Here is a 22,574-nt window from a genome sequence, read left to right as displayed (position 1 = left end):
TCTAAGATAACAAGCAATGCCGTGTACAACAAATTCTAATTGATACATGTTTCCATTTGCTCTTTTTCTTGTAGAAATAACAGTTCAAGATCTCTTTCGAATCTCACAACCACCATCTTGAGAGACAACATTATAATCAATTTCACACATCTAACCAACACTCAAGAGATTATGATGTAATCCTTTCACATAGTATACATTGTCAGTGTTATGATTTCCATCAAAAGTAATAGAACCTATTCCAACAATCCGAGTAGTCTGATCATCTCCAAATCTAACAGAACCACCATCACATTTTTCAATTTTTACAAACTTACTTTTGTCACCAGTCATATGATTTGAACATCCACTATCAATCAACCATTCATTTCTATGTCTTTTAATATGAAATACTGATGCAATAGTTTCAACAACCTTAGACATTTCCTTATTATTTCTAGGTTTAGATTAATCTTTTTCAACCAAGAACAAAAAATCACCATCTTGATTATCTAACACATCATCTGAAATACCAGCATCGTCTTTAACATAGTAGGCTTTCTTGTTGAAATTTCTTTTGTTTTCTTTAAAATTTTAATTTTGGTCCTCTCTCTAGAAATCTAGATGCATAATGACCAATCTTTCCACACTTAAAACATTTAAGGGGTAACATACCTTTATACTTGCTAGTTCCTCTCTTCAGCTTTCTTACAAAGTTCGCTTCCATCTCATCCAAACTCTCATCATTTTAATCTTCATCTGATGATTTTTTATGCTTTAAATGTGTAAAGCAGAAAATCGAACCCTAGGTGTTCCCCCACTCCAAGGAGAGAGAAAGGAGGTCACTAGGATTGACAGTTTTCACTTAGGAGAGACTTTACATTCAAAAGAGGGGTTGAAACTCACAAGATCCAATCCCACACAATGCAAGATTGAATTCTAGATGAGTTTCAAGGGTTGAGATAGTAAGGATACCCTCTTTTGTAAAGAATGTAGATAGAAGGATTGAACTAGGAGTGTATGTAAAAGTAGGAAAGAGTTGCTTGTAGACGGAGATAGAGACACGGGATGAAGCTGCAAACCTGAAATTAGTAGTAAAATGTCGAGACGATGCTGTCCTGCAAGTTTGAGCGGAAGTTGATGGGACGATGGCGCCCGGAGTGCACACGGTCCTCCGAAAAATCCGCGAAACGAAGGGGGATCTATTCGTCTCTGCACAAGGATTCCAGATCTTCAATTACAGCCGCGTACCTGCAACCTTGTTGTAAGAATGTTTGTATTCTTACATGCGAAGGTGTAATGATATTGTATGTTGTAGGTAATCTCCTCTTCAATGGTTGAATCCTTGTCTTGAATGCAACACCTAGCCTTGAATGGAGACCTAGAATGCTCAATTGCTTGAAGGAATGCTTGAACGTTTGAATGTTTGAATGTTTTAATGTTTGCCTATTGCTTCCACCTCTTGCACACATATGTTTTTCCTCCTCTTTTCTGGGAGGGGAAATGTAGTTTATATACTTGTCAATTAGGGTTAGGAGACTGATTTTTCTGACCTTAGGCCGACCTAGGAGCATTATTTTCCAAATTGCAAACTTGAAGACCCGATGCCCAACAAGAGACCGGGCCCAAAATAGGGCCAGGGACCAGGGCGCTGGGCACCATGGTCCCACCTCTTGGGACAACAAGGGTGCAAGGAGGATCAGGCCAAGGTGTAGAAAGATGCAATTTTTGATGTCGTAAATTGGTTTCGGGGTCTCCATTCAGGTTCAACGTTGCGCCGCCATTGTGAAGACCCAAATGTAGTCGAAATTGCAAGTTTCACAATTTTACGATGCTACAAAATGATGTCTTAGTTCTTGCTTTGTCTTTACCAAACTTCCTCATCTCGAATGCAGTCAAGGTGCCATACAATTGCTCTCTGGTGAATTTGGATGGATCAAAGTTTCCTCAATAGCTGAAATCTTGTCACTGTAACATTCTAGTAAAGTCATTATGATCTTCTCTATCACATTCTTATCATCCAAGGTACCACCAAGATCTCCGATTTCACTTACTATATTGACAACCTTTTGAAAATAAATTGTTACAGTCTTCACCTTCTTCCATCCTCAAGTTCTCATATCTCTCTTTAGCAGTATGCATCTTAGCTAGCTTAACTCTGTCATTCCCTTCATAGATTTTTAAAAGTCTTTCCAAAACTTCATAAGCAGTATCCAATGCAACAATCTTCGCCAATTTAGTTTTAGATAGGGCACTAAAGATATAATGCCTTGCTGGTTCATTCTCTTCATAGGCTTCAATCTCATCCGAGGTAGTAGGACCATTTTCTGACAGATGCACATACTTGGTCTCTACAACTTTGTAAGTCTTATAACTCAAAGAAATCAAGTATCCTCTCATATTCACTCTCTAGAAACCATAGTTGGTTCCTTTAAAAGGTAGAAAAGGTAAATTTATGTACCATCAGATCTTCCTCAAGTGGTTAGTCTCACTTTCTAGGAACCAAAGATCTGATACCAATTGTTGAATATCCTAGATTGAGAGGGGGAGGATGAATCAATTTTACCAATTAAAATATTTTATTTAATCCACATAAATAGATCCAATAAACAAACTCTTGATAACTTAACCATTAACAAATATAAGCATGAAAGAGCACACATAAAACATACACAATAACACCAGATATACATGGAAAACCCAAGGAGGGAAAAACCACAGAGAATGCTAATTCTCAATTATGAAACACCTTTTATGGTGACACTGGTTAAGATGATTTTGACAAATGGTGTCTCACTACCAGAATGCTCACTATAGGTGGGCTTACTGCCTGACTACAACTGTCGAAAAAAGAAGGGCTCACTACCTGGAAGAAGAAGAAAGAAAAAGAAAGAATCCACCATTGAAGCACAATTGCCACAACGTTGCAATGCCAAAAGAAACCTTTGACTCACTAATTTTGGTACCAAACAACAATTCAACACACAATCTCACTGCTCAACCACAACTTTTCACAACCTCACACACATTCATAGAAAATCGATCTTCTCTTACAATCCACTTGCTTAATTCCATATGTTCTTCATTATATAATCATCCTCAATTTATATTGATCTATTGAATAAAGAGTCTCTCCAACTTGACCAAAAAACAATTCATCTAAACACAATTTGAAATAGGTCTACACTAAACATTTCTATAGTGGAAAGGAATGAGAAGTGGACCACACCACAATGCACAACATCGATCAAAATAATACTTTATCCATATGCCACAAATGCTAGAGAGAAAATAGAATCATTCAAGGCCAACCAGACCCATAATAAACATATCAACAACCACGACTCTAGAGCTCATCATCACGTTCCAAATCAGCAAATTAAATTTAAAGACATTAATAGCACAAATCCAAAATCTTATTATCAAAATTAGAAATATAGAGAAATCATGCGAAACACTACAAACCCTATCAATCATCATCATCATTGAACAAACTCCTAGATTACAACTTTCGGAGCACCAAATCATAAACATGACATCTTGAAGAAACTTCCAACAAAATACCAAAACCTCGTGACTACAACTACAACATATAAAAAATGCAGAGCACACGCCACTCCCTAAATCACACAATCAATATGTTGACATCATTGACAACCATACTGACATACCATCAACTTCACATTTGCAACAAAGGAGTCTTCATATCAATATGCAACCATTAAAAGAATGAGGGATGTAGAAGTCAACTAAAAATTTGTAAGATGGAAATAATGCATGCAATATTTTCAAACCCATAAGGAACAAACATATGTAGAGTGCAATAAATTTGAAAAATCACAATACAATCCAAGGAATTGAGACTAATTGGTTAAAACATTGGTTTTCATTGTGGAGACTCAAGTTCAATTTTTCTTAGGGACATCTAAAGTGGAATTCTAAGTTGTGACTCTTGGTCTTTCATAATTGGCTTCTAATATGGGGGTGCTTTCTAAATACAGTTTCATTTATAAGAAGTGACTCTTGGTCTTCCATAGTTGATTTATAATGTTTTTAAGAAAAGTGGTTGATGTTGAGCTTTGCCTTTGCCAGGAGCTCGCCATGGTTCAAACTGGGTAGCTCTGTTCAAAGGGCGCGCAGAGGAACGAAAGAGCCAAGGATGGAAGGAGTGACACTCTCTATCCTTATTTAAGGTTGGGTAGGGAAAGATATCATCTCCTTTCACTGGCATGAGCATAAGCTTGAAAAGAGGTATTGAATGGTGGACCAACATTGATAGTTGCACCAAGACACTAAGAAAGAAGAGAGAAAATTGTAAACTTAGATTTAGTAGAACATAAAATATAGAAATAGGGGTAGAATACTCAAAACTTATATTGGTACATGGCATATATGTGGCTTCAATATGTTTCAACTAAGTTATGTAGGGTAGTGGGAACCAAGGGAACACATGTATATTTCAATCTAAAAATCATATGCCCATGAAGCACAAGTCCATACACTAATATAATTATGCATACATGCAAAGTATGGGAGTAAAATACTATTTGGAAAACAATGAGATTTATGCATATGCAATATAATCCATGCATTAACTAAAGCACATTGATAACCCTATCCTATGGTTTAAAAACTTAATGAGAGTATCCAAAATACCAATTAGCACCACATGTGCATAACTACTAAGTAAATACATGAATTTGATGCTTTATATATATGTGAGATTATGATGTTACAAAAAAAATTCATACCTACAAGTTTGCAACTAGACAATACAAGTCTACAAATGTCAATAAATTAAAAATTATTAATGTTTTTTTACTCCAACTTGGAAAACATGTTATTTCAAGGATATCTTATGACTTTGATTCATCTTGATATATAAATTATGAGGTCATTTAGTTAACATGAAGAGAGATTACCTAATAAAGGATAGATTGATTTCTTGAATCATAACATACATGAAATTTTATGAATGGAAGGTCTAAATTTTTTAACAAGGGTATGGTCAAAATGTTAGGACAATAAGGTTACCTTTCAGATTTATGTTTTTTGCACTAGGGTATGGTCAAAATGTTAAAAAAATAAGGATACCCTTAACATTTATTTTTTCTGCGCTTACTTTGATATTGTTTACATTGTTGAGCATTTATATTAGTGCCTATATTTCAATCAATTGCTAGATGCTACTACTTGGATTCATTTACTTTTGTAGGTTTCAAGATGGATTGTTCTTTGAAAATAGGATAGATTTAAGATATATCCTTATATTTTTCCTTTTGTGAGTGTCTAAAATATTTCTTTCATGATGATTTCTTGCTTTACTTTGACATTAAATTTCATAGTAGTTCACATGTAATTCAAAGTGGGGGTCAAACGTAATGGTGAAAATTACATGCCTTTCACTTTTCCTATTATTTTTGGACTCATTTTGACCAACTTAACCTTTATATTATTTCTAGAGTACAAGTCTAGTGCATTTGACACTAAGAGTTAGTAATTTCACTTAACCTAGCTTGCTTCTACCTCCACACATCACTAAGAACTAGTTCTAATCTTTAATTTACCCATTCAACTACATATAATTATTTTGCGGGGCAAAATCTAATCCAGTTAATTTTAAAATGTGAAATTAACCCACACCTTATAAAAACTGAGTATTCAAATTGGTCACATGTTATCCCCTTTTTACTAGACATTGTGTGATAAGTTGAAGTGAAAAAATTGCAAATTGTATTCTAGGGTGTTGTATAAAATGATAAATCCTAATTTATTTTAACACATCAAGATGGAAGAATATTCATCTAGCTATTATCCAGTACTTGTTGCATCATACAAGGAGCATGTCGAAGGATGTGTTGCTACATTAATTTATTTGCATACTTTATGATGCACGAGCATCCCTAGTCGATGAGCAATGTTGCATCAACCAAAAAATATCTCTTTTTAGTTTTGTTCTTGTTTAGTTCATTATGTAGTTTTCTAGTTCTTACCGGTTGGTACCGGTAGTTGCTTGCTTTTCGTGGAAGATCTTATTTTTGGTTTCCAGGCTAGTTCATGTACTTAATTCCATATTTTTAGTTCATTTGGGTTCTTTTCTCATCAGTTATCGCTTTTGATTGACTGTTTCTAGGTTCTGGGATAATTCTTGTGCTTACTGGTTAGTTTTCCTTCATTATAGGAGAAGTTCTTGGCATGTAGACCTATTTGGGATCTTGTCCGATGCTCTTTGGCATTTGGCTGACCTTCCTGCTGAACTGCACCTCTTGGTTGTTATTTTTTGGAAAGATTTCTTTAATTCTTAGGGCCGACCTAGTTACACATTTCATTTTCTTGCATTGGTAAATATAATCTTATGAGGCCAACTCGGATATGTTCCGGTGGGTATATATATGATATTATGTAATCATTTGTAGGGGAAGATGAAGTCAAATTGAGAATATGGAGTGAGATTAGTATTTAGTGATTCGGCTGATTCTTTGAGTCCTAGTTGGATTGTATCTGGCTTGAACCTTGCATGTAACCGGTTAACTATCGGATGTTCTTTGATGATTATATGATGATAACCAGATGGTTGTTGGAAGTTCTAAGTCAATAATATGATCTGTTTATGTAATATTTCTATTTTTTCAAGTTTCTTTCATTGTGTTACTTTTGTTGCATAAGTCGATCAACTCTCTTTTGAGGGTTTCATAGGTTATGGCTGCATTAAATGGTATCAGAGCTAGTTATGAATTGGTTGGTTAAAGAGTTATTTGCTAACCCTAAGGCATTCCTTTGGGTGGATAGATTGTCGATTGGAGGCAGGCTACACATGTGTTCAATAGATGGCCGAGGAGAGGCAATTGAAACTGGCAATCAGATCATCAAGTTGAGGCAGTTCACCGGAGTGGAAGAGGAGATGTCGCCTAGAAGGAAAAACCATCAGAGGGTAGAGGAGATGATGGAGGACTTCAAGAATAAAGTGAGGAATGAAATAAAGAACACTTTGGCTGGTTTGCAGAGGAACCCTGAATTTGAAGATGAATATGAAGAAGTTGGTGAAGAGCTTGAAGAGGCTAAAGGACTAAAAGATGAAAGAGAGGAAAGATTCCCAAGGGTAGTGGCACAAGCAAGTAAAGTTCATAAAAATGAGGTTTCAAACTATTCCGAAATACTGAACTCGAAGGATTTGATCATTTGGATCAGAGAGTTAGAGGATTACTTTGAGTTTGAGGATGTCAAGGACCTGAAAAGAGTCTAGTTGTCACAAACTAAGTTGAAAGGGCATGTTTCCTTATGGTGGAAAGAATTGCAGAAATACAAAGTGAAGAATGGTGAATTGAAGATCACCCGATGGAGATAGATGGTTGCAAGATTGAAGGCCAAGTTCATACCTGGAGACTATGAGCTGGAATTGTTTAAGAAGTTGCACACCCTAAAACAGAGAAACATGACTGTGAAAGAATATACTGAGGAATTATACAAGGTGATGATTGGATCTAAACATAGAGAGATAGACAGAGAAAAGGTGGCGATGTATATAAATGGACTTGCATTTAACATTCAGAATAAGATGAGTATGTTGAGGGCATCCATAGTTGAAGAAGCTTACTAGTATGCTTTGAAGGCTGAGGAGAAGTTGAGAAGAAGATAACCAAATAACCCTAGAGGGAAAGAGAAATTCAAGGGGCATATGAGTATAGAGAAGCAGAAACCATTTGAGGAAGATCAATCAAAACCTAAGTGGAGCAAAGAACCCGAACATAAAACACAGAGGAAAGGCAGTAGCAGTATCGATAGAGAATTCCCCAACAAATATTTCAAGTGTGGAGAAACCAGACATAGATTTATGAATGTAAGTAGGGAATGGCAAGAAGTTGTGTGGCAAATGAGGAATTATAAGGTGAAGGTACCGGATCTGACTGTGCATCAAAGCAAGGATAATCCCTTATGTTCAAAAGAAAGGATACCAGATCTACTTAGAGGAAGAGTCTTTTCTGGACTGTGTGCAAATTAGGTGGTAAGAGTTGTAAGGTTATTGTGGATACCAGGAGTATTGAAAATTTGGTATCTGAGGAGATGGTTGTGAAGCTTGGATTGAAGAGGCTTGAGAATCCTTGTCCTTATGAGGTAAGTTGGTTACAAGATGACCAAAAGATAGAAGTAAAGGAGCAGTGTTTGGTGAATTTTAATAGTGGGCCTTTCAGGGATGAGGTCTTGTGTGATGTTGTATCTATGAGTCCTTGTCATGTCTTGTTGGGAAGACCTTGGCAGTTTGATAGTGGAGCTATTTATGACTGTAGAAGAAACCTAGTCACTATTGAGAAGGATGGGCATAAGTTCACACTGATTTCTTTGAAGGAGAAAGAAAAGGAGGTGAAGATTATGAACCTTGGGAGAAGTTGTAGTACTGAGAAACTAGTTGCAGATATTATACCAGAAGGTTTGCAGAAAGATTTGATAAAGCCAGTTGTAGAGGTTATACCAGAAGGTTTGTAGACAGATCTGACAAATCCGGTAGTAGAGGTTATACCGGAGGGTGACATGAGTTTGTAGAAAGATTTGATAGATGAGCCTTATGAACAGATGGAACCAAATGACCTAAAGATTGTGGCGACAAACCAGAGGAAGTCTTGTGGCAGAAGAAAATCAGAGTTGCAGAAGAAGGAAAGCAATAAACAGAGACAATGTGCATATTTAAAGCAAACAAAGATAAGCAAAGAGAGTCAGAGGTTAGAGAAGCCAGTTGAGATTCTGAAGGAGATAAAGAAGAGGTTGGTAGATAAGGAAGATGTTTGGATCAGAAATGAGCATGGGGCCTTTATTGTGAATCCTTTTAGATGTTCATGAGTTGTCTCTCATGGAACATCTTATCTCTACCTAGGGTATCTGATGCAGGAGCATCTCCAGTCGATGAGCAATTTTGCATCAACCAAAAAATATTTCTTTTTAGTTTTGTTCTTGTTTAGTTCATTATGCAATTTTCTATGTTCTTATCAGTTGGTACCAGTAGTTGCTTTCTTTTTGTGGCAGATCTTATTTTAGGTTTCCAGGCTGGTTCATGTGCTTAATACCTTATTTTTAGTTCATTTGGGTTCTTTTCTGGTCAGTTGTCGCTTCTGGTTGACTGTTTCTGGGTTCTGAGAAAGTTCTTGTGTTTACCAGTTGGTTTCCTTTATTACCAAAGTGATCCTTGGCATGTGGCTCTATTTGGGATCTTGTCCAATGTTCTTTGGCATTTGGCCGACCTTCCTGCAGAACCACACCTCTTGGTTATTATTTTTTGGAAAGTTTTCTTTAATTGTTAGGGCTGACGTAGTTACATGTTTCATTTTCCTGCATTGGTAAATGTAATCATATGAGGTTGACCCAGATATGTTCTAGTGGGTATATATATGATATTATGTAATCATTTTTAGGGGAAGAGGAAGTAGAATTGAGAATAAGGATTAAGATTCATATTTAGTGATTTAGTTGATTCTTTGAGTCCCGATTGGATTGTATCTGGCTTGAAGCCTGCATGTAACCGGTTAACTATCAGATGTTCTTTGATGATTATATGATGATAACCAGATGGTTGTTGAAAGTTCTAAGGCAATAATATGATCTATTTATGTAATATTTCTATGTTTTCAAGTTCTTTCATTGTGTTACTCTTCCTGCATAAGCCAATCAACTCTCTTTTGATGGTTTCACTGGTTATGGCCGCATTAAATGGTATCAGAGTTGGTTATGAACTGGCTGGTGAAAGAGTTGTTTGCGAACCCTGAGGCATTCCTTTGGGTGGACAAATTGTCAATTGGAGGTAGGCTGAGAGTGTGTTCAATAGATTGCTGAGGAGAGGCAATTGAAACTGGCAGTCGGATCACCGAGTTGAGGCAGTTCATCGGAGTGGAAGAGGAGATGCCGCTTAGAAGGAAAATCCCTCAGAGGGTAGAGCAGATGATGGAGGACTTCAAGAATAAAGTGAGGAATGAAATCCAGAACGCTTAGGCTGGTTTGTAGAGGAACCTTGAGTCTGAGGATGAATATGAAGAAGCTGATGAAGAGCTTGAAGAGGCTGAAGGACTGGAAGATGAAAGAGAGGAAAGATTCCTGAGGCCAGTGGCACAAGTGAGTAAAGTTCATAAAAATGAAGTTTCAATCTATTCCGGAATACTAAACCCGGAGGATCTAATCGATTGGATTAGAGAGTTAGATGATTACTTTGAGTTAGAGGATGTTAAAGACCCACAAAGAGTTTGGTTGTCACAAACTAAGTTGAAAGGGCATGTCTCCTTATGGTGAAAAGAATTGCAAAAAGACAAAGTGGATAATGGTGAATTGAAGATCACCCGGTGGAGATAGATGGTTGCAAGATTGAAGGCCAAGTTCATACCGAGAGACTATGAGCTGGAATTGTTTAAGAAGTTGCAGAACCTAAAACAGAGAAACATGACTATGAAAGAATATACTGAGGAATTATACAAGGTGATGATTAGATCTAAGCATAGAGAGATGGACAGAGAAAAGGTGGTTTACAGGCTGGTTCATGTGTTTAATTCCATATTTTTCAGTTTATTTGGGTTCTTTTCCGGTCATTTATCGCTTTTGGTTGATTGTTTCTGGGTTTCGAGACAATTCTTGTGCTTACCGGTTGGTTTTCCTTCATTACCAGAGCGATTCTTGACCTGTGGACCTATTTGGGATCTTGTCCAATGTTCTTTGGCATTTGGCCGACCTCTTGGTTGTTATTTTCTTGAAAGATTTCTTTAATTCTTAGGGCTGACCTAGTTACATGTTTCATTTTCTTGCATTGGTAAATGTAATCTTATGAGGTCGACCCAGACATATTCCAGTGGGTATATATATGATATTATGTAATCATTTGTAGGGGAAGAGGAAGTAGAATTGAGAATAAGGATTGAGATTCGCATTTCGTGATCCAGTTGATTCTTTGAGTCCCAATTGGATTGTATCTGGCTTGAAGCCTGCATGTAACCGGTTAACTACTAGATGCTCTTTGATGATTATATGATGATAACTGAATGGTTTCCAAAAGTTCTAAGGCAATAATATGATCTATTTATGTAATATTGCTATGTTTTCAAGTTGCTTTCGTTGTGTTACTCTTGTTGCATAAGCCAATCAACTCTCTTTTGAGGGTTTCACTGGTTATGGTTGCATTACTTTATGACATATAGACATATTATATAGTTGCTTCTTGTCTTTGATTTTTGTTTACAATTTGCTAAAATAACCCTCCTGTAGTTTAACCAAGGGATAACACGCTTTGTATATGAAGCTTCTTGAAGGTGTTTGTATATTGTCAATTTATTTTCAAATATTAGAAGGTGAGGTGAACTAATTTTCACCACTAATGCTAGCTAAATAGGTGAACAAAATAATTTGCATAGAACCGAAACTTCATATTTAGAATGTCAACATTGAGATCAATTCCATATTAGGTCAAAGCAAAGTTTAGTTTGTTGCCTATCAAAACATCATAGAATAAGATCTAATTCCAAAACATCATTTTATACCAAAGGGACGATTTATAGTCTAGTACAAACACACCACAAGTAGAACTAAATAATTATAAATCATCTTTTATTACAAAAAAATATACTTATCTATTTACACATTACTATCTAAACTCAATAACCTAAATCACATTTATCTATCGTTGTCAATTAATTAATCTACACCTAAGGTTTTTGAATAATGCTCATTGCATTTATATTTAATAATATAATTGTTTATTTATTTAAGCAAAACAACACTTTGGTATTAAAAATATTCATGTTTTGATATTCTATTTGCGTGCTTTTGTATTTGAGATAAAGATAAATATATTGCATGCTATGATACACCATCAAACATTAAAACACATCAATTATAAGGTCTACTCCTAAAAACATAGTACCCATAAATATATTTTACATGTATTCTTAACGTATGATGTTACACCTCTTTGTTCATCTAAATTAAGAAAAGTGGTAATCTTATCACTTTTGACTGTTTCATTTTATAGTTCTTAACTTACATTTGGTTATATTCTTGATGTACATTTTGTTGTATTCCCAACATACATATTGTTGTATTCCCAACATACATTTTGTAGTTTTCTTAACATACATCTTGTTGTATTCTCAACATACATTTTGTTGTATTCTCAACGTACTACTTTGTTGTATTTTTAACATATACATTTATTGTATTCTCAACATACATTTTGTATTGTGAACGTATCGTTTTGTTGTATTTTCAACATACTTTTTTGTTGTATTCTTAACATATAAATTTTTTATATTCTCAACATTCATTTTGCTATATTCTCAACGTACTATTTATTGTATTCTCAACTTACATTTTGTTGTATTCTCAACGTACTACTTTGTTGTACTCTTAACGTATACATATATTGTATTCTCAACATACATTTTGTATTCTGCACGTACTGTTTTGTTGTATTTTCAACATACTTTTTTGTTGTATTCTTAACGTACTTTTTTGTTGTATTCTTAACATAATTTATTGTATTCTCAACATACATTTTGTATTGTGAATGTACTGTTTTGTTGTATTTTCAATGTACTTTTTTGTTGTATTCTTAACATATAAATTTATTATATCCTCAACATTCATTTTGTTATATTCTCAACGTACTATTTTATTATATTCTCAATGTACAATTTTATTATAGAAAAATCTGAACCTTACAACCTTAATCAAAAATATTAAAATACAACAATGATTAAAAATAGTTACAGCGAACACAGGCCAAGTCATAAAAGTTATAATCCAATCAGAAAAGAAAGGAAGGAGCAGAGAACAACCAAATCAAAGCAATATATACTAAGCACAGGAGATACAAGCCAGTCATTTCAACAGCAATATATTTAACCTAATTCATCGTACCCAAGAAAAGGAAACTTAAAAAATAGACAAGGAAAAAAGAATAGAATCAAGGGATTAAATAAAACTAAATGTGAGCAAGATGACTGCAACAAAAAATACTTAACTGTGCTAGAAATTAGCATTAGTACCTTCATTCTTAATCTACGTTCCACTTGGTCTCATCATTTTTAGTTGCTTCCAAAATTATCTGCTCATTCCATACATATATATTTTTAAATAGTTATCTTTTTAAATTGTCTCGTTTTGCCTAAGGTACATCATGATCTGTCGGGAAGTACACCGGCATTGTCATTTCAAGTTAAAGTCTGGAAAGCTCTATCTAGACCTAATATCATTCACAAATGCCAAGAACAAACTATATTGTATTGTATTCCTTTGATAAATTCTTAGTAGTCACCACGTTGCATGCGCAATCAAATCTAAGCTTGACTACTTTTTTATTATTGAGAAATAAGATTATAGATACAGATTCAGATGCACAGTCATACACCCAGATGACTGAACAGCTAAAGAATTCACAGTTAAATGATATATTAATGGATTGTGAAAATTAGATAAATTGTTAATATTTCTCATTTTTAGTAATTGTTTTTTTATCATCAATATTTTCGATCACATCTCATAATCTTTTAGCAGGATAACATTCTTTATCAATTCATAATAGAATTTAATATTTCTAGTTTTGATAATCGTTTTTATCATTTAAGATCACTCCATGGTCTTTCATATGATTCCTAGCACTTTTTATCAATTCATAATAACTGTTAATATTTCTAGTTTCTCATAATTGTTTTTTTATCATCAACGTTTCAGATCACATTCCGTGATCCTTCATCAAAAAAACATCAACGTTTCAGATCACACTCCGTGATCCTTCATCAAGAAAACACTCTTTATCCTGATACAAAATCACTGAATATGATCCAAAACATAGATAATAAAAAAACGCTACACTCAAAAACTAGAAATACTATCAGTTAAAGATCTGCTAAACAATATTGGCCATAGCTATATACTTGTACTATACAGAGATCTAGATACAATGATATGGAGACTGTTCCTTTGATTCTACATAATAATTTGATCAACTGTTCACATCATTCCACAAAGGTATATTCTAATATAAAAAGAGTTTTGATACTGGTTTTGTGTGTTTTTTAATCAGATTTGAAAAGTTCTGTCCTGACATGACAATAAAATCTTCAATAATGTGGAGACATGTACTTAACTTTTGCATTGAAGTGTAGAACAGTCCAATAAGTTAAAAGGTGAATAATGGGCCCTGTAAAGAATGGTGTAAGAAAATCGTTCACATCATTTACTCTCCATGCTCATATCTTAGTTCAAGCATTATCAGTCTCGATTACCTGCTGTAAAATGATTGTGACAGGATCCAATCCAATCGTTTTCGTAGCACATGGACATTCCCCTTGCTATAACCTGATTCTTTGGGGGTCTCATCCACTTTAATGGATTACGGCCCATTCTGGGCCTACAACCTGGTTTTAGGGGAGGGGGGAGGTGGTGGTGGCATGTGAAACACAAAACATTTGAATATGATTGATGGAGACCACCTAACAAATTTGTTAGGAAAAAATAAAGGACAAGAGACAAATAAGATATAGCAAGCATTGATATATACAGGTATAGAGAGAGAATGGCTGGATTCATGTCAATGAGAATCTACATTTGTCTAGTGAATGAATATAAGTATCATGTACCATAGTAAAATAGGTAGGTATATTTTGTTTAAATCATTCAATCTATATGTTTTTTTTTTGGTTAGGACAAGGGGTTCATTTATTGTCTATGTTTTAATTATAGTTTATTGGATTTCTTTAATTATCTGTGGGTGAATGGTTGGTATACTTGATGTATAGAAAAATGTTAGTAACTAGATCAATTGTGCAACTTTAATGGTAACAATAGCACATGGGACATTTGTGCATGAGTATTATAATTTTTTTGGTTGTCAAAATGAACCGTTAGTGTGCATAACAAATCCCACAGTGCGAAGGCAAAACAATAGCTATATTTTTGTAAGGGGTGAAAAGATGAAAGTTCATAGATGTGTTGTACTTTTGATTAACAAAACAGTTTCAAAAATAATAACATCTTAGTGGGGTTTGAACATTGATGGCAAGAACCACTTCACCGTAATTTAACCATCACACTATGCCAATACCTAAAACCTCATTAGATCTATTATTATTAGTTATAATAATTAAATTATTTTACCACAATTTTTACTTATATAAAACCATATTGCTAGTAAGTTATTTAGATTTGTAGAACTTAATCAATTAAAATTTGTTCTTTATTATTACATATGCTTTTAAGTTAGTTTAAGAAATTAGTCTTTTATGTTTTTAATTTTATGTAAATTATCTTGTTATGTTTTTCTCTTATACTAAAATGATTATTAATTTTTTTAATAAAAGCTAAAATTATTATATCATGTTTCAAGTCTTGCGTTGAGATTATTTGATTATGTTTTATTTTCTTTTGTGTAAAATAATTTATCAATTATGACTCTATATTGTAACAAAAGAAAAAATAATAATAATTTATCTTCCTCTATATAAAATTGTGAGTTTTGCAATTTTCTTGCTTCTACATAATGTATCACATCTCTACTTCTCAACATTAATGGTTCATATACATTGATTGTTAGGAAAAGCCCTTGTAATAGAACTAAGATTCTCTCTTCCTTAACATCAATAAATCTTGTAATGACCATTTAAAATTGATTGATGATAATGTCTCTTTTTCTTCTCTTAATGCTAATGATGGGAGAGTTTTTCTTCTTTTAATCTTAATGGTGAAAGTTCTTATTCCTCTATAATATTATCACTCATCTTAACACCATTATTTTTTATTAACACTTGAACAATGATATTAAAACTACTATCTTAAATTGTCTTAAACTTTTAATATATCTCACTTTAATATTAATCTAAAATAACGAGTTTTACAATTCTCTTGCTTATACATAATCTATCACATCTCCACTTCTCAACGTTAATGGCTCATCGACATTGATTGTTAGGAAAAGCCCTTGTAATAGTACTAAATCTCTCTTCCTTAACATCAATAAATCTTCATCAATAAATCTTGTAATGATCATTTAAATTGATTGATGATGATGACTCTTTTTCTTTTCTTAATGTTAATGATGGTAGATTTTTTCTTCTTTTAATCTTAATGGTGATAGTTCTTATTTCTTTATAATATTATCATTCACCTTAACACAATTATTTTTTATAAACACTTAACCATTAATATTAAAACTACTTACCTTAAGTTGACTCGTATTTATGAACCCATGACATGTCTTTTGGTACCATGTGAAATGCTTTTGACTTGGAGCTATGAACTAGTGAGGTCACAAACGAGGGACCTCATCTCTCCAATGTTAGGGGATCTCATCCCCAATTAACAATGTTAAAACTCAAACCCATGAGCACATAAGATACCCAAAGGCACATACATCCTTTGGTATTTAGGTCACTAATGGGGGACCTAATTAACAATGTTAAGGCTCAAACTCGTGAGCACATTAGATCAGCAAAGGCATAAGCTTGCAATCACAATGGCCCAATAGAAGTTTGAACCTTAGTGGTCACAACAACACCACCACTTAACCAACACACTATGAAAAGATCCCCAAACTCATACTAATATTAAACACCACCACTTAAGCAACGCACTCTGAAAAGATCCCCAAACTCATACTAATATTAATCTAAACATATAATTTCAATTAAAATATTTTTATAACTATATACATTATGTTAAAATATAAATCTAAATCTCAATTATTTGTATATAAGCATTGGGATAATGACTTTCTTTTTTATCACTGTGAATATTTGTACTCTTGAGTTGAAGCTACTCTAATAGATCCTGACTATGGTTTAAAGTGGAACCTATCTCACCATGTTTTAGAAACCACCTTGCTACCGCTTCCAATTAACAGTTTTGGACTATTGTTTTTTCTGTATCTAACAAAACCACCTTGTAAGTTGGGATGTCATCGATTGTTTATCTTGTAATCAAAGCAGCTGAGAGTGAGCAAGAAAGTGTTCCTGCGGTTATAAGGGAGAAAGCTTACAAAAGAGGGAATTATTTAAAATCCAAAAGAAGAAAAAGTGTGCATAAGGATTTTGAAGTAATAGCCAATGTAAATGAATGATGATGAGGGTAAATGCATGCTTCCAATTACCAATATCTTTAGATGTGTCAGGCAAGGTCATTTTAGACCCATGTGGCATGGTTGACATGAATTCTCAAATTTTGTTTTACAGGCATCCTACGATTGTCTGAAGCCACCATTTGTGGTCAAGGGCCTCTTGAGTAGCATATTTCTCGGAAACTGCTCTAGGATATTTGCATGTTTCCATACACAAGCACGAGTGTCCCCTCTTTTGTTTCCCATTACTAGACAAATTCAATCAAAAGGTGCCTGTCATGCACTATATAATATCAAATACCTTGATTTCTACACCTAATAGTTGCCTTTTCCACATACATAGGAATGTGTTTTCTGGAAATCAGTTAGGAAATGTAGAGGGAGGGAAGGGAGCCAATTGGGTATTAGCCTAGGCCCCATCAGAACACTCCATGTATATCTACATGACCCTTTTTTCTTTCTCTGAGCAATTCATGAGGAATGTAAGTTGTAACACACCCATGAAGACAAATGAGAAGCAAGTTTCTTAAGCTTTAGAGATATTATATCATGGATATACTGTTGTTGATCTGTCTTCTGGCTTGCTGTTCAGTGTTGGTTTTGTTGGTGAAAGTGGGAAATAGCATATGGTGGAAGCCTCTTCAATTGAAGAAGCATTTTGAATGCCAGGGAATCAGAGGTCCTCCTTATAGACTTGGGTATGGTAACATGGTGGATATGCTCCAGATGAGAGAGAAGGCAATATCCACACCCATGAAGTTGTCCCATAATATTATTCCTAGAGCTCTGTCATTTTATGACTCTTGGACAAGGACATATGGTGATTTTCATGGCTCACCCTATTTTTCAGTAGAAGAAGTATTGATAGTGTTGTTGTTTTATCAGAATATTTGCGTATAAGAATCAAGCATTCAGTCAGAGGAACTTAGCTTGTTGAACAATGTAGGCAGCTATGTTTGACACTGTTAAAAAGAATTGGAAATGGTGATCGATAGTTTTGGAAAGATAATAATAGTATTTGTAGTTGTGTGAGGGAGGAGAATCTCAAGGACATTAGAATATAACTGTCTATTTCTTTGATGCTCCACCATTTTATAGAGTATTGACTGACAGAGAATCTTAGGAACAATGTAAAACTGTATAATTCTTTGTTGCTTTGTGTTTTATAGGATGTTTGATGTAGAATGTAGTTTTTAATATGACAGTTATGGTAGAGGAGAATTTTTCTTAAAAGGTTTGCTTACATGTTTGTGAAACTGTTTTGACTCTTTTCATACAAAACTCATTCTTTGTTCTTGCATGATAGGTCAAACTTTTATCCACTGGCTTGGCTCTACTGTGAGATTGAATATCACAGACCCTGACTTGATTTGGGAAGTTTTGTGCAACAAATCTGGTCTATATAAGAAGTGTACCCAGATGAAGCAACTCAATGGAGACGGTCTTGTCAGTCTGGAAGGAGAAATGTGGGCTCAACATAGGAGAATTATTAATCCTGCTTTCCATATTGACAATTTGAAGGTTTGCCTTTTGTTCTTTTCTTTGGTCAAAATCATTTGTGTCATTTGTTGGAGACACCGCGTCTTCTTCTTGGTTAGCTTTGGTTCCTGGCAGCTTTTTGGGGAGAATTATTTTGCTTTGAAAGCAGTTTTGATACACTATAGAGCTGCTTAAGAAAAGAACACAAGCAATAGTTGTTCAAAGGTCCAATAGACACACTAGAATATGACACTTAACTCAGGATTATATTGAAATCTTGTTATTGAATTCTTTATTTCAATGCATAATGTTATGATGTCAGGGCCTGGTTCCGATGATGGTGGCAAGCACTTCCACTATGCTGGCTAAATGGAAAGAGAGAATTGAGAAAGATGCAAATGAGATAGAAGCCTGCAAAGAGTTCAGAGATCTCACAGATGATATACTGTCCCATATAATGTTTGGGGGCAGCTATGTGGAGGGTAGACAGATTTTTGATATGCAAGCGGAGCAGGCACTTCTAATCTCTGAGGCTCCCCGGAGTTTACTCTGTGCTCTAATAAGCAGGCAAGATTGCTTTTCTTTCGTTGAAAAGGTTTCATTTTTCTTTCTTTTGTTCTTTTATCAATTCATAATTGATTACTCTGTATAGGAGAGAATTTATCTCTGTACAGGAGATATCAAGCAAGGATTTTGCCATAATTTCTCTCCTAGAAAACAAACAGTGATTCATTTTAATGTCTGTCAGACTTTTCTCTAACTACAGCTTACCTGCATATTCTTCCTTTTACATGGAGATAGTTTGTTATAAGTATACACTTGGATTGAACTAATTGGTAGCGTTTATTCAGGTTCTGTCCTTCTAGGAAAAAGAGGTACATGAGAAAACTAGATAAAGAAATCAGAAGCTCTCTCAGGCAGTTGATTGAAAGCAGAAAGAAAGTAAGGAGTGCAGGAAGATCCAATGGCTATAGTGGTGACCTCCTGAGCGTGATGACAGCAGGCAGCAGAAGCAAGGACACACAACAGCTGCAGGGAGGATTCGTACAAAAAACCATAATTATGGAGACTGAAGAAATCATTGATGAATGCAAGACCTTTTTCTTTGCGGGCCATGATACAACAGTGTGCTTGCTGACTTGGACTATGGTACTTCTTGGTATGTACCCTTATTGGCAGGACCGAGCAAGAAAGGAAGTATTGTCTATCTGTGGACAGGGAGCTCCTAAACCAGAAAATGTAAACCACTTAAAACTTGTAAGTACATGAAGTCCCTAATTCCAAGTAAGTACTTAGAATATGATTTTGATTAGCCCAAACCCATATTAAGTATGCCAATCATAAAATAATTGAAATATATTGCTTTTAATGAGGGCCAACGCATATTCAGTTGTAGAACTCCCTTACTTATCTTAACATATCTCTAATGGAAAAATTAAATATGATTTTAATGCACATACCCATATTCAGGACAGAAGGGTCCTCAGTCAATCTTTTAATAATTTCAGTAGAATATTTTGAATATAATTTCGATTAGCACATACCCTTTGAAAAGTTAGTGGCACTGCATGTGGGACTCCACTATATTGGATGTGACAGAAAAGAGTTTATCCAACCAACGCACCAACTCTTTATGACAGCTTGTAAGAGTTTTCTGAAATCAACAGCATGGCTTCAGCACTGTTTGTGATTTTGGATTTCTCTAAGGATCTATTCAGTCCATAGGATCTATCTTTGAGGATGTGGGTCAGGGTTAAACAGTGTATTATAAGTTTTGACTTATGTGGGCAGCTAATTTGAAATACATTCTAGTAGGACCCATCTATTAGCGTGATTTTAGATGAATCATCTAGACAAATCAAAACTGGGTCAGATTTCTAAAGATCTATTCAGTCCATGGAACCTATCCTTGAGGACTAGGGTCAGGGATAAACAGTGTATTCTAGTTTTGACTTATGTAGGTGGCTAATCTGAAATCATTTTTTAGTAGGACCCATCTACCAGTGTGATTTTAGATGAATCATCTAAACAAATCAAACCTGAATCAGGGTTAAACAGCTTATTGTAAGTTTTGACTTATGTAGATAGGTGATCTGAAATCACATTCTAGTGGAACCCACCTACTAGCGTGATTATAGATGAATCATCTACACAAATCAAAATTTAGAATGTGCTGTTTAAACCAAACTAATAAAAAATTATCTAAAAAGACCAAAACCAAAAGTTGATTCCAGAAGACTCTTACATAGTTACACACTCTCCAATAGTGCCCTCAAACTAGTTCTACATATGAATAACAACTATATTTAGTATTACAAATAGTACAGTTTTCTGAATCCATGCTTATTCTTTTCTTATGTGCAGATGGGCATGATTTTGAACGAGGCTTTGAGGCTCTACCCACCTGTAGTTGCATTGATCAGACAAACAGACAATGATACCAAATTGGGAAGCTTATCAATCCCTGCAGGAACACAGCTCCTCTTTCCTATCATTGCACTTCACCATGATGAGGAATTATGGGGAGAGAATGCCAAGGAATTCAATCCTGAAAGATTTTCTGAAGGAGTTTCAAAGGCTGCTAAGCATCCCATGGCTTTTATGCCATTTGGGCTGGGACCCAGAGTTTGTGTTGGCCAGAACTTCCCAGTGCTGCAGGCCAAGGTTATATTAGCCATGATATTGCAACAATTCTCTTTCTCTGTATCGCCGACCTATACTCATGCACCTATCCCTATGGTTTTTCTTCAGCCCCAGTTTGGAGCTCAGATGATTTTGAGCAGTATTCCGCATAATGAATGAATGAACTGAAAATTAATCATGTTAAATTTACTTAAAGTCAGTGAGCTCATTGTAGGATGATAGCAGAAAAGATGATAGAGAGATCATAGCTCCAGTTTATGATTTAAGGCAGCTAAGAGTTGCTTGTAAAGTGTAATTTGTGTCATATTGTGTTTGCTTTTGAAATAGAACCAAATACATAGTTTGATGATAGTAGTTTATATCAAGTAAAATGGAATGTATGGATATGGATCTTTTTATAGTCTACAATGTGGGGGAATTTGTTTTTGGGTCTACATATGGCTTATAGTAATATGAGATTATCTCGCACTCTTTGCAAGAGGCACCTAACTGTACTACAAACAAGACTTCTATGAGATTATATTTTTGTGGTGTTCATATATAAGATAACCTTCGTTTCCAAAATGTTGTTTTTTTTTAATTCAATATTATTTCTTTTAAGTATCTAAAGTTGACAAACTAATGCGGGGACTAAGCTGTTTAGGATTTTTTTTTTCTTAATTGGGATCACATAGAACACTTCACATATGAAAAGGGAGAGGAGGTATATTATATAGTTTTTAAAATGACCGCACTTCACATGATTTGGGGTCTATTCAATTTGCTTATATATCATCTAATTAAGTAAATAAGCAACATTTCCCACATAAATTTGGGTTTATTATCAGATGTTATGATTAATAATTGCTTGAGCGAAAAAGAGTTCCCACAAGGATTGAGGATTGATATTATATTTAGGATTGAAGATGGATAAAATTATAATAAATGACTATTATTCAAAATCCAATAATTAAATATTAGCAGCATTGACGAATTCCTTTCAAAAGTTTTGGCATAAGATTTGATATATAATGGCTAGTTGAAATCGAATTAGCTTGCACATGATGAGAATTCAAATTTTGAACATGCCATAAATCCACACCACAAACCTAACATGGATCATTTTCATGCCGACAAATTCAATTTAAGAATTAAAATTGATAAGTTGAGGAATTAAAAATTGTCTGAGTAGTAAGTTCTATTTCTAATGTTGAACATGAGTTTTAGGTCAATAAGAACTCCAAATTCAAAATAATGTGTTAGGATTGTGGAATCAACATGCCTATACTAAGTAAGAAGGTTAGTGTCCACCTTTCATCCTAATGTTAAGAATCGAAAAATTATTATTTTTTTAAGCTATAGAATTTGAAAATTCAATTTTTAAATAGAGGTTGTTTTCAACATTGAAATTTTTTAGATG

At 34.4% G+C, this 22,574-nt stretch overlaps 1 protein-coding gene across 1 annotated transcript; it reads left to right on the top strand.

Moving 5' to 3' along the window:
- Positions 1-17,375: 17,375 nt before the first annotated feature.
- LOC131051538 (cytochrome P450 734A1) lies at positions 17,376-21,712 on the top strand. Its single transcript, XM_057986113.2, has 5 exons — positions 17,376-17,873; positions 18,360-18,574; positions 18,855-19,099; positions 19,384-19,789; positions 20,897-21,712. Exons 1-5 carry the CDS (start codon positions 17,603-17,605, stop codon positions 21,332-21,334), a joined length of 1,575 nt encoding a protein of 524 aa, XP_057842096.1. The 5' UTR covers positions 17,376-17,602; the 3' UTR covers positions 21,335-21,712.
- Positions 21,713-22,574: the final 862 nt, after the last annotated feature.

This window comes from Cryptomeria japonica, chromosome 7 (genome assembly GCF_030272615.1).
Source record: "Cryptomeria japonica chromosome 7, Sugi_1.0, whole genome shotgun sequence".
NCBI lineage: Eukaryota > Viridiplantae > Streptophyta > Pinopsida > Cupressales > Cupressaceae > Cryptomeria > Cryptomeria japonica.
This window is presented reverse-complemented; position numbering and strand designations above follow the sequence as displayed.

Coding starts and splice junctions, on each gene's coding strand:
- LOC131051538 (XM_057986113.2), top strand. CDS start 17,603: ATGGATATACTGTTGTTGATCTGTCTTCTGGCTTGCTGTTCAGTGTTG. Junction 17,874..18,359: donor CTCTTGGACAAGGACATATG/GTGATTTTCATG, acceptor CTTGCATGATAG/GTCAAACTTTTATCCACTGG. Junction 19,100..19,383: donor CTCTGTGCTCTAATAAGCAG/GCAAGATTGCTT, acceptor GCGTTTATTCAG/GTTCTGTCCTTCTAGGAAAA.